Source organism: Delphinus delphis, chromosome 6 (genome assembly GCF_949987515.2).
Source record: "Delphinus delphis chromosome 6, mDelDel1.2, whole genome shotgun sequence".
In the NCBI taxonomy this organism is placed as follows: Eukaryota; Metazoa; Chordata; class Mammalia; order Artiodactyla; family Delphinidae; genus Delphinus; species Delphinus delphis.
The window spans coordinates 36,561,138-36,578,209 of record NC_082688.1 but is presented as its reverse complement, the minus strand read 5'-3'; the positions used below and the strand labels follow the sequence as shown (position 1 = coordinate 36,578,209).

The window sequence follows — 17,072 nt, the reverse complement described above, 5'->3', positions numbered from 1 at the left end:
TGTGACAATGTGCCAAGAACAAACAACTGTGTAGAAGCTTTCATTATGCAATACAAACCTCGGTCACAAACGTGCACTCTAGTTATTGGGAACTAACACCTCTCTTTTAAGTTTATTTTTATTTTTATTGAAGTACAGTTGATTTACAATGTTGTGTTAGTTTCTGGTGTACAGCAAAGTGATTCAGATATATATGTATATATATATATATTTTTTCCTTTCCATTATGGTTTATTACAGAATATTGAATATAGTTCCCTGTGCTATACAGTAGGACCTTGTTATTTATCCATTCTGTATATAATAGTTTGCGTCTGCTAACCCCAAACTCCCAATCCAACCCTCCCTGCAACCCATCCCCTTGGCAACCACAAGTCTCTTCTCTATCTGTGAGTCTGTTTCTGGGAACTGACACCTCTCTTTTTGGCCTGCTGCACCTCTTGTGGGATCCTAGTTCCCTGACCAGGGATTGAACCCCCGGCCCTCGGCAGTGAGAGCATGGAGACCTAACAGCTGGACCACCAGGGAATTCCCGACAGCTCTCTTAACAAGGGAACAAATTTTAGCAAAAAAGAAAAAGTGTGACGCTGAACAAGGAGAGGAATCAACAAAGAAAAAAAAAAAAGGGCGGGGAGAGGGCGTATAAAATACTATGAACGAGAGGATCCGTGCTTAGGTACAAGTGCTTAGGTACAATGCACAAATAAAGTCAGTTATTTGTGCATTATTGCCATGAATCTATACACATTTTAAATGTATTCAAATGTTTTGTATTTTGCAATAAATTCTGTTTAATTTTGTTATTCATTTCTCATGCTTCATTATGTCCTTTTTAATGTTCGTTCCCCTTTTATTTTTCGTTCTTAGCTTTTACGGCAAAATTGCCTTACGGCCAATTAGTGCTGCGGGAAAACGCTTGCGGCGGCAAAGATGCCTCCGGCAAAGATGCTTCTGGCGAAAATACCTGACACGTCTTGGGTAAGTTGACATCTTGATACTAAAAAAAGTATTCGTTGCTTATTTGAAATTCAAATTGAATTGGCCATTCTGTATTTTTATTTGGTAAATCTGGTAACTCGGCCGTCAATGCGTAGGGACTCCACCTGTGAAACAGGGCCTTTGACCTTTAGGCCTCTTAGTTTTCTTTCTTAGAGTATGGTTGATGGTTGAATTTTCGTTTCTTTATTTAGTCTCCTTGTCCTGCATGTTCTACCTAATGTCATAGCTTTTTTTATTTATTTATTTTTGCGGTACGCGGGCCTCTCACTGTGTGGCCTCTCCCGTTGCGGAGCACAGGCTCCGGACGCGCAGGCTCAGCGGCCATGGCTCACGGGCCCAGCCGCTCCGCGATGTGGAATCTTCCCGGACCAGGGCACGAACCCGCGTCCCCTGCATCGGCAGGCGGACTCTCAACCACTGCGCCACCAGGGAAGCCCATGTCATAGCTTTATATTAAAAAATTGACGTAGTTTACATTAGCACCAACAATATGAGTATTTATTTTTCTCTATTCTCATCAACGTCTAAAGCTATTGTTGGTCTTTTTTTTTTTTTTTGCGGTACGCAGGCCTCTCACTGTTGCGGCCTCTCCCATTGCGGAGCACAGGCTCCGGACGCGCAAGCTCCGGACGAACAGGCCCAGCGGCCATGGCTCACGGGCCCAGTCGCTCCGCGGCATGTGGGATCTTCCCGGACCAGGGCACGAACCCGCCTCTTCTGAATCAGCAGGCGGACTCTCAACCACTGCGCCACCAGGGAAGCCCTATCGTTGGTCTTTTAATTTCTGCTAATTTTCTGGACAAATGTTTGAGAATTGCAGGTTTAGAGCACTTCTTAAATGAGACGAATTTTTCTTTTGTGACGCCTAGCATCAAGGTTTTGGTTAAAAAGAATTTTAAATTTTATTCTATATTGTAAAGAATTTTACAATGAAATGTAATGACTTACAACACGTTAGCTGTTTTTAAATTCCAGCAGTGGATTTTCCAGCTACTTCCAACAAAACTGATCTTTTCTGTGCATACTCAAGGCAACACTCAAGAATTTCAAATTAGCTTTAGCAAAATCAAATATTTATATTGAAAAAGAAAACATTTGAACTTAGAACTCGTTAAGATAAAAAAGTTAACAAGCTGAAGATGCCTTGTTAGTTAATGCCACTAATGGCAACATCTAGGTCAGATAAGTTATAGTGATTTAAAACAGCATTCTCACTAGCTTTGTGTAACCATATTTGTAATTATTGCCATAAGTGATTTAAAAGGTCCCGTCGTCTCTTTAGTCTACATTTCCACAAAAAGCTCTTGAAAGAACAAATTCTGCTCAGTTGTTTTTTCCTTTGCTTAAAAAAAAAAAAAAAAAAGAAAGTGCCAGGAATCCCACCCCACCCTGCTGCTGGGTAACAGTCAATCATTTATTATTCCTGGATCAAACACAAGCATTCATGTCTAGGAAAACATTTTGCAATGAATGGGATCTTGGTCTCTACTAAAAACAAAAAATGGCTAAAAAGAGACTTCAATTTATTTTCAAATTCTATGGCTAAATTCCTATAATTCCTAACTGGTGAAAATATTGGCAAGCTACTAGATTTTACTTAGGATCAGGTTTACTTCTTTGGTGCCTGCCCAGAGGAGCTATTGAGAGCTACTTGTGGCGAGCTTTTAAGAGACCAAATGGACCTCGAAGGGAATGAATATTGACACTAATGTACAATGCACAAGGAGAAGCAGAAGAAAGAATTGAATACTTTTATTTTTTGAATAATTAAGTATAACCAACTTTCACTTCAAAGTTTTAATATTTGGCAAACCAAAAAGGTTACTTCTCAAAATGACCAAACATAACTGAACCCTTTCTTTGCATTTTGATATTAAGCTGGGAGTTATATAGCTTATCAAAATTCTTATCTAATCAACTAATTCAGACTCACCAAATACAATCACTGTCAATCCAGACATACTCAGTGGTCTTCCTTTCCTTAAACCTAATCAGACCTAAAGCTAATTAATCCCCCCAAAATAATCAGTTCCCCTCAAAGTGATCAAATCCCTTCCCCCAAGCATTCCCTATCATCTAGTCAACCACTAGCCATGATCTAGCAATCATCCATTAAATAAATGTCATTGTGGCAGGGACTGATAATCTTTCAATATCCATTTTTCATTTCCCCTTTCACTAATAGAAACCTCTAAATTTTAACTAAGCATCCTGCTTCCTGGCTAGACACTATATTTCCCACCATCCTTTGCATCTGGGCATGTCCACGTGACTAAATCTGGCCAATGGGATTGAGTGGAAATGATGTTTTCAATTTCCAGGTCATGTCCTTGAGAACTGTCCTTGCCTTCTCTGTCCCCCTTTCTTTCGGCTGGAATGTTTTAATTAAAGTGGTAAACCAGCTTTGATCAGTTGGATGATCAAACCAGCTTTGATCAGTTGGATGATAAACCAGCTTTGATCAGTTGGATCTGGCCAATGGGATTGAGTGGAAATGATGTTTTCAATTTCCAGGTCATGTCCTTGAGAACTGTCCACGCCTTCTCTGTCCCCCTTTCTTTCGGCTGGAATGTTTGAATTAAAGTGGTATACCAGCTTTGATCAGTTGGATGAGGACAACAACATAGGGGAGAGTGGAGCAAAAAGAAAGAAGTGGGTCCCTGGATCACCTTGTAGAGCAGCATGACAGAAGTGCCAGTGAAGTCTCATGGTCATCCAGTCCGGATGCATGTAGGCCAAGGGCTGTTTCCTTACACCTACAGTCATGATGCAGTGTCCTCCTGTCCCACAGGTCAGATCTCAAGGTGTGGCCAACCACAGAGGGGTTTTGAAGGGCTCAGTACTTTCCAAGTCCTTGTCACTCAGATGCTGAAGCCTGTGATTAACCAGCAGAAAAAGAAGTTGGCCCCCAAGTAGCCCTCTTGCAGTCTAGGAAGGTGAAGTCACCCAAGACTTCTGGTGAGAAGTCTTTCTGTTCCCTTAGAGGTGAGCATTTGTGAGAGACCAATGAGATACTTTAGAGTTATGGACTATTAAAACTAAATCTGGGTAGAGTAGAAGCCTTTAGCAAGACCTGTAGGTCATAACTATAGACATTTAACATCTGTGGATGAGTCAAAATGTTATCAATTCTCAATATTTTCAAATGGATGGTGAACCAGCTTCAGACACCTCTTTGTGGTTCCTGCCGCCTCCTTGTATGCCCTTGAGTTTGGTGAAATTGGTTTAATTATATCATTAGGCCCAGCTGCCTCTTGAGACTTGGAATTTTCTGCCAGAACATTCAGTTGTGCACTTTGAGGACTGTTTACAAGAGTTGGTGAAGTCGAACAGTGAAGTGTTTCATTAGAGGGGGAGTCAATTCCACTCCAAAGTCGTCTTTATGCTCTTACACTAGGAACATTATTAGAGAATCAGAGGGTACTCAGAGACATTTAGTTAGAGCACAGTATATGGAGAAGACAAACTTTGCGTAGATTGTCTCCTTGGACAGAGATGAAGGTGAAGTTTATAAAAACAAAATCTGCAGGTGATCTTTGTTTTGGGGTAAGTTCATTGGCGCCAAGGAAGGCAGTTTGTGCTTGAAAAGGGCTGACAGAGTTATGAGGAAAGGCAATTCTTAGTTGTATGTGGGTTTTTCTGAGAAGCCTTATGATTTCAGCTATAGTACTACGTTCGTCGTGTGTCCCTCTCTGTATCATAGCAGCCAGTGTCCTTCCATTGGTACCTGCATGATTTTTCTCGCTGGAATTTCTTTGGGGAATTAATAATATGGGAATTTCATGATGGTGCTTTTGGACCCAAATTGAAACATAAACATATACATGTATGTCATGGCTGTTGATCCCTAGCTTACAGAAGGGGGCATGAAGCGAGCATACTGCCTTTGTTATAGGACTGTGTGGATCATCTGGCTGTGTGTTTGATGTAGTACAACACGTGGTGAGATCTTAGGCAGATTAGATAATAGGATAGGGAATTGTGATAACTATTATCAATACATTTCATCTTCTCTGAGAAACACAAAGTGAAGCTTTACTGTCATACTTGCTGGGAACATGTCCCAAAAGATGAAAGACATTTTAATTTTCTGAATCCAGTCAAAGAACCTGATTCCACATCCAAACATATTACTTATTATTTTAGATGTACACGACAAACCAGTATCCATAATCCAAATCACAATTATGCTGCCCAGGTCCATCTCTGATGAACCTGAATGAGAATTAAAGGTGAAGAGTGTGTTGATCACTTGATGAAGAAATTCATAATGCCACATTAGCTAAACTTGATGTGTATTGCCCATAGTTCAAAGTCTTATGATAGCTATTTTATCATGAGCTAGCATTGTCCTGGCAATTGTGCGACCGGCTGGGAAACAGATACATATGGAGATAAAATTTCTAAGAAACTATTTTGTCAACTCTTATTTTTTTCCCAATGTAGCTGAGTAAGTTTCTGTAGACAAGGGGCTTTCTGGGAGTGAGTGGCAGCTCTTACATTAAAAACAATATAATGCAGAATTAGAATTATGGAGGATTTTTTGGTAGAAACTGTTTATTGTTCCACAATATCTGGTCACCTCTTCTTTCAGAATCAAAGAATCCCCAATTTTTAACTAGGTCACATGTTTGCACAGAATTAAGGCTATATTTCTCAGCATCTCCTGCAATTAACTACAGCCACGTGACTAACGCGAATGGATTGCAAATAGAATTGTAGCATGACAGCTTCTAGAAACCTATCTTATAGGGCGGCTGGCATATGCCCTGTGCTCCCTGTATTATTCAGGATTCTCCAGAGAAACAGAACCAACGGGAGATATTTATTTGTTTATTATGAGGAATTGGCTCACACAATTATGGAGCCTGGGAAGTCCCACAATCTGCTGTTTGCAGATCCTGCAGACTCAGTCTGAGTCCAAAGCCCTGAGAACCAGGGGAGCTGATGGTGTAAATCCCAGTCTGAGGCACGATGAGATGGGATATCCCACTGAATTCCTCCGCCCTCCACCTTCTGTTCTATTTAGGCCCTCAACATATTGAATGATGCCCACCCTCATTGGGAAGGGCAGTAAACTTTATCAAGTTCACAAATTAAAGTGCCAGTCTCATTGGGAAACGCTCTCACAGACACATCTAGAAACAATGTTTAATCTGAGCATTCCACGGTCAGTCAAGTTGACACATAAATTAACCAGCACCCTCCCCTTCTTCTTTGTCATTCTTTCCATCCTACCACTTGTAATGCGGCATGAGAGCTGGAGCTCTAGCTGCCTTCTTGGACTGTGAGAATAAGGACTACACCATTGTAATAAGAAAGCAGTAAACTAGAAGGAAGTGGAGTCTTTGAGGAACAGAGATTCCACAATATCCCTGGATTACCTACCCTGCAGATGTTTATACAAGACACAGAAATGAGCTGCTATCTTGTGTAAGCATTACTAATGTGAGGCTCTGCTATATTTGATTAAACCTAATCTTCACTGATACAAAACCTTATCTTTATGTTTACTTGATTCTTCATGGGCCTTAGTCAATGGGTCTCTAGCCATTTCCTGTCAGTGGTAAGAGGCCAAACCTTGGTCCTTAGAATAACAAACTCAACATGTTACGAATAGGGACAGGTCCAATGAATCTCAAGGACTTAAATTTTCCAGCTGCTTCAGTTGGTTCTGAAGATAATAGCCATGAGCTCTATGAGGCAATGTGACTACATTTATACTCTTCAGAGAGCATTGCTAATGCAAAACGTATACCTATCCTTTGCTTAAGGATGTCGATTCATCATGAAAACCTTTCTGCTAAGGGAAAAAAGTCAATAGATGGAAAAAATTTTCTAATGATTTTAATACGAAAAATTAGGATACTGATCCAAGATACCCTAAACAATATTCACAGAAGAATATATTAATTGAACAATGAAAACAAGTTTATGTAATAAACAGCAGTTAGAAAGTAAATAAATAGAGTTTATATGTAAAATGTAATGTAATGAAGTTTACAGTACTTTCCAAGGGAGGAAGAAGGACTTGATAGTGGGTGGGGCTGGGGGAGAAGGGATTCTTTGGAAAGTGGAGTCTTCTTTCTGCCCTATTTTCTTCAACAATATTTCAGCATTTTCGGGGTTCGTGGTAATCTTGCATTCAAACTGCACTATAAATAAAATCATATCACAGAAAATATTTCTAGGGCAAAATAAAAATAAATACACGAATGCTTCAAAACATGTAAAAAATAGTGCATGTGCACAGCCCACTGAAGAGTCGCAGGAGGTACTGCCTCTTCATTTGTCTCGCCTGGCAATACATTTGGGCTCATCCCTATGTGGCAAACAGCTCTTGTTTGTTCCATATGATATTCTCCAGCTAGAAACTGCTGTGCTGAGTAATAAGTTGGTGAGTGTGTCTTTGCCTGAAACCAAAAGTCAAAATATTCTTGTAGTATATGTCATTGGGTGAAAACATTGTTATTCTGAAAAAAAAATTTTTTTTAAAAATTAAAGGAGTCGGGCTTCCCTGGTAGCGCAGTGGTTGAGAGTCCGCCTGCCGATGCAGGGGACGTGGATTTGTGCCCCGGTCCGGGAGGATCCCACATGCCGCGGAGCGGCTGGGCCCGTGAGCCATGGCCGCTGAGCCTGCACGTCCAAGAGCCCGTGCTCCGAAACAGGAGAGGCCACAACAGTGAGAGGCCCGTGTACCGCAAAAAAAAAATTAAAGGAGTCACTGTCTGAAAAGTAGAATAACCTTCAAAGCCATACTGGCAGCAAGTCATTACTGACTGGTCATTATGTGGGGTATGTGTATGGCTGGAGAGGAGGGGTCAGGAAGAGGCAGCAACTCGAATCTCTTTACAGGGGTCTTACACTTGGTAACAGTGAGCTAAGTCCTTAAGAGGTGTGGTAAGAACGCCAAACTGCAGGCAAAACTGCCACATCTAGCCTTTTTGCCAGGGCCCTGGGCCTAAAATCGTTCCTGTGTTTTCTTTCAGCCAGACTTGAGGGATGCAGGGTGTGTGTTCCCCCGTCTGGGAGAAAGAACGGGATAGTTCACCTGTACCTGTTCGCTCGCCTCCCCATTTTCCTGAAATGTCTTGAACGCCGGCTGGGTCTGTGCTCGCTCTTTTCCGGCTCTGAGCCCCAGCGTAAACCTCGGTAAGTGCTGCTGGAGCCAAAAGGCATGGGCTGTGGAGTCAGACGAAGTTGGATTCAAATCCTGGCATTTCCTTCTCTGAACACTTTTAAGTCTTTCTTATTCACCTCCTCCCTCTTTTCCCCCAGACCTTCCTCTGACCTTGCTTTCTCCTCAAGTTGCATTGTATCAAGTTTTTTCTTCTCTAACTTCACTGTTACATGTGTTCAATCTGCCGTCTTATCAGAAAGAGTTTTTGTGCTGGACTCGACTCTCCTGGAGTGCTCTTGGCATGTTTTTGTTCCTCTGGCGGTTCACTCGCATCAGGAGACTTGTTTCTCTAGGTTCTGTTTACTCCTCTGTCTGGCTGCTGGGTGCTCTGCTGCTGGCGCTCTTTAGGCAGCCGCATCCTGGGAGTGGGCCAGGCACTGTAGTCTGCCCGTGTGTGTTAGGGTGTGAGACACTGGCCGCTTGTGAGTCCTTTAATAGGCCCCAAGCTGCCAAGGCGAGTAAAACTTGCATAATTCTCTACTCTGGGCCAGAGAGACAGACCCCTGGGCTCCTCCAGCGAACCTGACATGGAAGCAACAGCCCTGCCCCTCTGTGGTCCAGAAATCGCCCAAGCAGACTCTCTTAGATACCACAGCGTTTCCTCTCCTTCTTGCCCCAACATGTGATGCTTGTCTCCAGGATCTCCTTGTACAGAGGAGTAAAATTCCTGCACCACTTCCATCTTTTAGGACTCTCACATAGCCTCGGCATTGCCCACGGCTCTGAGTCTCAGCAGCTGCCTGTTCTAGGAAAGTAGAGTAGCTGGATTGGGGTTGGGTTGTGACGCATTATGGATTCTACAGAGCAAACTGCTGTCTTCCCAGAATCCTCAGAGGATTCTCTAGTAGAATATTTTAGGATTTAATTTTTTTTTATTTTAATCTTTGATTCCTCTGGAATTTATCTTGGTGTTTGGGGAGGGGTCTTATGGAACTGAGACCCAGAATAATGAGCCCGATTCCGAGAATGTGGAAAGAAGCAGGACATTGGAACCAACTGATGTAAGAAGCAACTGCTGCTGCTCAAAGGCATTGTGGGGCCACAAAGTCGGGAGTAGGGAGCAAAGCAGAAGGAGCAAGTCCCTTTTTCCTTTTCCAGCCTTCCACTCTCCCTCTAGCGCCCCCTATGGGCAGCACCTATAGGGAGCCAGCTGGCAAAGCAGAAATGTGGTTTGGAATCCCAGCCCAGCAACATAAAACTGAATAGTATAGAAGGATAGCTTTGGAGCTGAGAGACAATAGCTTAATAATTAGCTCATTGACTTTATCACATATTACATGACCATATATATTTGGGTCTATTTCTAGACTCTATTCTGTTCCAGTGATCTATTTATTTCTCCACTAGTACCAAACTGAAAAGAAAAACTACTTTTACATACATTTTGATTTCTAGTAGGACTAATTTCCCCTTGTTGGTTTTTTTCCAAATACTTCTGGCTGTTCTGACATGTTTTTCTATATGTATTATATATAATGTATAATTTATTTCTGTGTGAATTAGAGTTAGCTTGTTAGTGACTGGGATTGCATTGAATTTCTGTATTAATTTCGGGAACTTGAGAAGTTTAGCAAGATTTCTTATCTGAGTTATATTTTTCAATTTATTCAATATTCCTTTGAATTCTTTCAATAGAGTATTATGCTTTTCTTCATGTAAGTATTGTGGATTCTTAACTTTATTCTTAGGTATTCCCCCCCTCCAATTCATTGCTAATATAGATGAATTCTTTTTCCCCCATAATATTTCCTCCTGCATACTGTTTGTATGAAAAACTTGATTTTTGCTTGTTAATTTCATAACCAACTTCTTCATTGAATTCTTTTTTTTTTTTTTTTTTTGCAGCACGTGGGCCTCTCACTGTTGTGGCCTCTCCCGTTGCGGAGCACAGGCTCCGGACGCGCAGGCCCAGTGGCCATGGCTCATGGGCCCAGCCACTCTGTGGCATGTGGGATCTTCCCGGACCGGGGCACGAACCCGCGTCCCCTGCATTGGCAGGTGGACTCTCAACCACTGCGCCACCAGGGAAGCCCTCTCCTATTTTTAAAAAAAATTAATTTATTTACATTTAAAAAATTTTTGGCTGCTTTGGGTCTTCGTTGCTGTGCACAGGTTTTCTCTAGTTGCGATGAGCGGGGGCTACTCTTTCTTGGGGTGCGTGGACTTCTCATTACGGTGGCTTCTGTTGTTGCAGAGCACAGGCTCAAGGTGCACAGGCTTCAGTAGTTGTGGCTCGTGGGCTGTAGAGCGCAGGCTCAGCAGTTGTGGCGCACCAGCTTAGTTGCTCTGCGGCACATGGGATCTTCCCGAACCAGGGCTCAAACCCGTGTCCCCTGCACTGGCAGGCGGATTCTCAACCACTGCGCCACCAGAGAAGTCCTGAATTCTCCTATTTTAGAAAAATTGCTTTTCAATCGATTTTCCTGTTTCATCGAGGTATAAAATTATTAGTATATAAGTTATCAATAATAATAAAATTATTTCCCACTTTCTTCTATTTTCACTCTATATTTCTTTCTGTTCTCTAATTCAATGGTTGGTATTTCCAGAACAGTGTTAAAGTGTAATGGGTTTGATCTACTGATTCATCATTAAGCATGTTGCAGACTTTTAAAATTAGAGACATTTTAATTTTGTTAAAGAACACACCTGTTCCTATATTATTAGAAGTTTTATAAAACTCAGAATTAAATTTGTTAAACTTTAAAAAATAACTTCAGGGGAACTATTGAAATGGTTATTTTTTCCTCCTTTGACCTGTGAATGTGATGAATTATCCCAGTAGGTATCCTTAAATTTTTCCACCTTTACATTTTAAAAGTAAATCCACTTGGACATTGGTTTATCCACTTGGACATTATTTTAATGTATTGCTGAATTCTATTATATATGTATAATACCTATAATACATGTATATACACAGACACATACATTTGTGAGATGGGTCTCTGGTTTTCTCAGTTGTACTTTCTTTGTCATGTTTTTCATGTTTCAGTATCATTGTTATGCTGGCTTGGTTAAAGGAATCTGGAAGATATCTTTCTCACTGTATGCTCTGAAATAATTTAAACAGTATTAAAACCTTTTATTTAATAGCATTCACCTGTGAAACTCCCTGGGCCTAGAACATGTTCAGGTGGTCAATCTTTGACAATTTCTCAATTTCTACTTAGATAGTTGGTGTTTTAAGATTGTCTAAATCTTAAATGGTTAATTGGGTAATTTATATTTTCTTAGAATATAATTTTTCCCCAGATTCTCGCATTTATTTCTGAGAGTAGAGCAAAAATATGCTTTTACAGTGTTTAATTTTCTTGCCTACAGTGGCATGCATCATAATTGAGTTGGGTGGTCCATCCGGATTGGGGGACCCCTGGGGGGTGGAGATGAAGGGCAGGCTGAACAGGTGGAACCCGCCTCCCTCCACTGTCTCTCACCTCCATTCTGCCCCCAGCCCTGCCCTGGTTCCGCCAAAGCAGATCCACTTTATATTTGAAGTTTCAGCTTAAAGATTTCATTGGGGATTTGGTCACTAAAATAAAAGCCTGAAAAAGCACAGATCCAGAACTGTAAAGTTGAAATAATACATTTGTTTGAATAAGTATAATAATGTGATAGTATTCCTGTCCCCCCAAAGAATTTATCCATTCTAGTCATTTTCATTTGGGGGATTTTAGGAATGAGTTCCTATATTGTATGATATCATATCAATACTTTTTCAGAAAGACTGATGACCTAAGTCAGTGAAAAATTTCCTCAGTTTGGTTGTCTCTTCTTGTTCCTGTTAATGCATCTTGTTCTTTTTGAAAGCGTCAGCTAGAAGAAAGGTGACTGACATTGAAAGGCAAGAAATGTGAAGTTGGAGTAGGGTTAGACATTGTTGCTAGAGAAAACAATTTATGTGATTTCTAATTTAATAATTACATCAGGATCATGTAGTTTGTAATATAAAAGGATACAGCTGCCATTAGAGGAAAAGAAAGTAGAGGACAGCCTACTAAGAAGGTAGACTTGTTCTCGGTGTTTCTCAACGTCAGTCTGATCTCAGTTACCCTGGGGAAATAGAGTTAGCTTAGCAGTGTTATTATTCCCAAGGTATTTTCAGAAATATCACATCCTTTCAATTGCCGGAATAAATGAGATGATGCTGTAGACACAGTTTGGTACCTCCAGTTGGGTAATGTTGGGTGATTTTGGCACAGGAGGAAGAGCTGGGGCTGTTTGGGCTGGAGGGGAATATCCTCGGGAAGAACTATCTTCATATGTCAGAGGGAAAGGGATTAGGTGCATTTCATGTGGAGACACAAAGCTGAATTAGGATGGGAAGGTAGAGGCTACAGGAGGATATATTTTCGTATAATTCAAGGAAGAATTTGCTAGTAGGGCTGAATGAAACAGCTAGAATCTGGAAGGATTGAATTCTTCGTCACTGGAAGTGTCCAAGCAGATGCTGGATGACTGGCGTCAGGGATATTGGAGAGGAACTCCATGCATCCTGTAGCTCTGGTTGAACAAGAAGACCTCTGAAGCCTCATCTAAGGATGACGTTGCACGGCTCCACAAGTGTCTGAAGTTTGCCTAAATGGCCACTAGATGTCACTCTTGTATGTTTGCAATAGCAAGATTTTTTCTTTTTAATAGGTTTATTATTTATTTATTTATTTTTGGCTGCATTGGGTCTTCAAAGCTGCGGACTTTCTCTAGTTGTGGCAAGCTGGGGTTACTCTTTGTTGCAGTGTGCGGGCTTCTCATTGCAGTGGCTTCTCTTGTTGCAAGCGTAGGCTCTAGGCGCACTGGCTTCAGTAGTTGTGGCATGCGGGCTCAGTAGTTGTGGCTCGCAGGCTCTGGAGCACAGGCTCAGTAGTTGTGGCGCGCGGTCTTAGTTGCTCCATGGCATGTGGGATCTTCCCGGACCAGGGCTTGAACCCGTGTCCCCTGCATTGGCAGGCAGATTCTTAACCACTGCACCACCAGGGAAGTCCTTTTTTTTTTTGCTGTTGCAAAGTAGAAATCAGAAACATGACTGATTAACATAAGACAGTGAAATTTTATTAACAAAATGTGCATCCCTGTCTTATACAATTCATTTTTAATAAATATAAGAAAACGTAAATATCACTTGAAGCAAAAGTTTCCAAGATCTACTATATTCTCAAAATTGGATTCCTTTTCTAAATTCTTTTAGTTTTCCAGTATTCTCAGAATTTAATATAACTTGCCATAAAACCGCTTCTATTCATCCACTGCCATCTCAAATGTCTCATCCATCTTTTGTATCTATTGTTCTAGATAGGAACTATATCTTGCTCTCTTCCACATGGCACATTAGCACTGTGCAGCACTCATAATAATACTTCTAGCAATATCTTACATTTCTATGTTGCTTACTATTTACAGAGGACTTATTTATAGTGTCTTATCTAATCCACATAAAATAAAGTGGTTAGGTTTTTAAAATATGAAGAAATAAGCTGAGAGATGTTAAGCAACCTGCCCAAGGTCATAAGTAAGAAAATGCTTCCCAGTTTTATTGTGCTAAACTATGGAGGCTCAGGAAATGCTACAGACTTTATGTCTCTTGGACATTTGCAGTGTACATTAGTATATTAAAGGCTCTGAGAATTCCTGGCAACTTTAACCCCCCACCCCAAAGTCTTCAAACATATTTAGCCACTATCTATTTCTTTCTTTATCTCTCTACCTGTCATCTATTTTTTTTTTTCAGAATGTGAGTTATTATGTAACAGAATACTAACTTTTCTATTGGGAATTGCTGTTAAGTGATAAATGTCAAATTCAAACCCTCTACTCCTTGTTCAGTTTAATTTGATTGACTAGCAGTGTTTCAAAATGTGCAGTGCATCAAGAAAAATACAGCCTCAATTTTCTCATAGATAAAAAAGAAATTTATTTAATCAAAATAGGTTATTCTCACCCAAAGTCTTTCAATGTGGCAAATTTTGTCTCTTCTGAGCATTTCAGGCAAACTCAATCTAATATACAGAAGTCCAAGATGAAAATGTCCACTTCCTCCTTGTTCCTCTGACTCTCCCTGTGATTCCAACAGGGGTGGCAAAGCTGCTGTGAGAGCCATCTTACCTCTCTGAACTAACTCTGCAGTTTAGGCACAACACGGGCCATTAGGCTTGCTCTAATGGTCCCTGTCTCCTTGGTTTTAACATGTTTTCAGAATGTCTTCATCATTCAATTAGAGGATTTATTGTCTGACATCTGTTGAATGTCAGACATGTGTCCAAATCTCAGGAAATACACTCTGAAAAGTTAAACATTCCCTGAAAATGGACTTAAGGGCAAGAGATCATTCCAGTTAAGTTGACCTGGCTTTAGAATGGCAGCTGTAATGATTGAAGTCCTTTCTTCCATGGGGGTGAGAACCACAGAAGACTCCTCCTACAACACTGACTGAAGGATTTCTGACTCACCAGTTTCCTCACAGCGGCCTTCACATCCTTGTTCCTCAGGCTGTAGATGATGGGGTTGAGCATGGGGGTCACCACCCCATAGAAGAGGGAGATGAGCTTGTCTGAAAGATCCTCTTTGTCTACCCCCAGGAGGGGGTCCTTAGACTTGGGCTTCCCATACATGAAAAATAAGGTCCCATAGAATATTATCACCACAGTGAGGTGGGCAGAGCAGGTGGAGAAGGCCTTTTTCCTCCCCTCAGCTGAGGGGATCCTCAGGATGGTAGCAATGATGAAGACATAAGAGGCAGAGATGAACAGAACTGGGACGCCCCAGGAAGATCACATTGGTCACCCCTATACCGATCACATTGATGGAGATGTCGGCACAGGCCAACTTCAGGACAGCCAAGATCTCACAGGTGAAGTGGTTGATGATGTCCCCACAGAGGGCCAACTGAATTGCCAAGGATGTGTGTACCAGAGAAGCAACACCACCAATAGCCCAGAAGCTGGCAGCCATGGGCACGTAGGCAGCCTTGCTCATGACCCCAGGGTATCTAAGGGGGTTGCATATGGCCACGTAGCGATCAAACGCTATCATGCTCAGGAGCACACACTCTGTCCCTGCCATGGCAAAGGAGAGGAACATCTGCACGGCACAGGTGGAGAAAGAGATGGTTTCCTGGGGGGCCAGGAAGCCATCCAGGACCAGAGAGACTGAGGAGGTTGTGTAGCAGATGTCCAGGAAGGAGAGGTTCCTCAGGAAGAAGTACATGGGCTTGTGTAGGCAGGAGTCCAGGATGGTCACCAGGATGAGGACCTCGTTGCCCAGCAGGGTCACCAGGTACATGAGCAGGATGAGCACAAAGAATGTTTCCTCCAGCCTTGGGTGGGCTGAGAGGCCCAGGAGAATGAACCCCACCAGGGGGGAGGTCTGATTAGCTTTTTCCATGTGATGTCCCCTCTGTCATCAGCAAATTACAAAAGTAGCATATCAGTCTTTCTTGAAAAGAGTCCCAGGCATCTGGTATGCGGTCATTCCTGCTGTGTAATAGGAGAGCATATGTGTGTTAGAGAAAAACAACTGAAAGAGACAGCAGGGTGTCCTCAGCTCTTACATGAGAGAAGGTCAGAGTTGGAGCAGAGCTTACAACGGGCCAGCATTGGGCGAGGGCCTCAAATAGTCTAGGTGTGTGAGGGGTGTTTCCGAAGTTGCTACATCCTCTCATTGTCCATAAAAGCAACTGAGACCTCGAGAGGGAAGTGACCTGTCTGAGCCTTCTAAGTTGGTGACAGACAGGATTTGACCCCAGCGGACCTGATCCCCAGTCAAGGAGAGATTTTCCTCCACATTATGACTAGTGGCTGGAAAATCCTATGAATGATTTCTCTTTAATGTAAATGTATAGACATTTCATTTAATCTGAGTTTTCTTAGATTCTCAGGGAGGAAAATCCCCAAGCTGATCCAATTCTTAGAACCAGTGAATTTTAAAGCCTCTTTAAATTTTGACTACAAAACTTGTATAAAATGTCAATCCACTTCCAGACAGAGACAAGCCCAGGTAAAGACTCAACCACACGGAGGATGACTTCTCCAGTCTGCCTACCATAAATGACACAAACTTGACGTTGTCAGCATTGGAATCTGCCTAGTTTAATACAGATTGATAGCAATATATGAGGAGCTTCCTATATGGGGAGGAACTTTATGAAGTCAACACAAGGATTGATTGGAGTGATTGAACACACACTCTGGGCTGACAACTGTGCAGCTTACTAACCAGTTAACTCAGTGATCAATAACCATATAGACTACACGTACCAGATAGTAGGCTGTACAGCATTAATTTCTAAACTCATCTCCCTGGAATATTGGTGAACTTCTTAGCCAGAGTTAACTAAGAAATGATTTTCCTTTGTCCTTTTATGCTATATTTTATTCTTGTGTAATATTCTGGCTTTCTGACCCCATCCTTGGGTTCCGTACAAGCAACTAGCTTATAGGGAGACCTATATGCCTTTGTGTAGAGGATTTCTAGTCTCTTAGTTGCAATAGCTCAGACTCTAAATTCAGAATCCTCATTGATAATATTTCTCTAGCTCCTTTTTTTTTTTTTTAAAGAAGATGTTGGGGGTAGGGGTTTACTAATTAATTTATTTATTTTTGCCGTGTTGCGTCTTCGTTTCTGTGCAAGGGCTTTCTCTAGTTGTGGCAAGTGGGGGCCACTCTTCATTGCGGTGTGCGGGCCTCTCACTATCGCGGCCTCTCTTGTTGCGGAGCACAGGCTCCAGACACGCAGGCTCAGTAGTTGTGGCTCACGGGCCTAGTTGCTCAGTGGCATGTGGGATCCTCCCAGATCAGGGCTCGAACCCGTGTCCCCTGAATTAGCAGGCAGATTCTCAACCACTGCGCCACCAGGGAAGCCCTCTAGCTCCTTCTTAATTGCAGCGGGTGTGTGTGTAGGA

General features: G+C 41.9%; 1 protein-coding gene across 1 annotated transcript; it reads right to left on the bottom strand.

Annotated features, from left to right (window-relative positions):
• Positions 1-14,523: 14,523 nt before the first annotated feature.
• LOC132427645 (olfactory receptor 2S2-like) lies at positions 14,524-15,556 on the bottom strand. Its single transcript, XM_060015331.1, is given in 2 exon segments — positions 14,524-14,934; positions 14,936-15,556. Coding segments are annotated over 2 exon segments (1,032 nt in total).
• Positions 15,557-17,072: the final 1,516 nt, after the last annotated feature.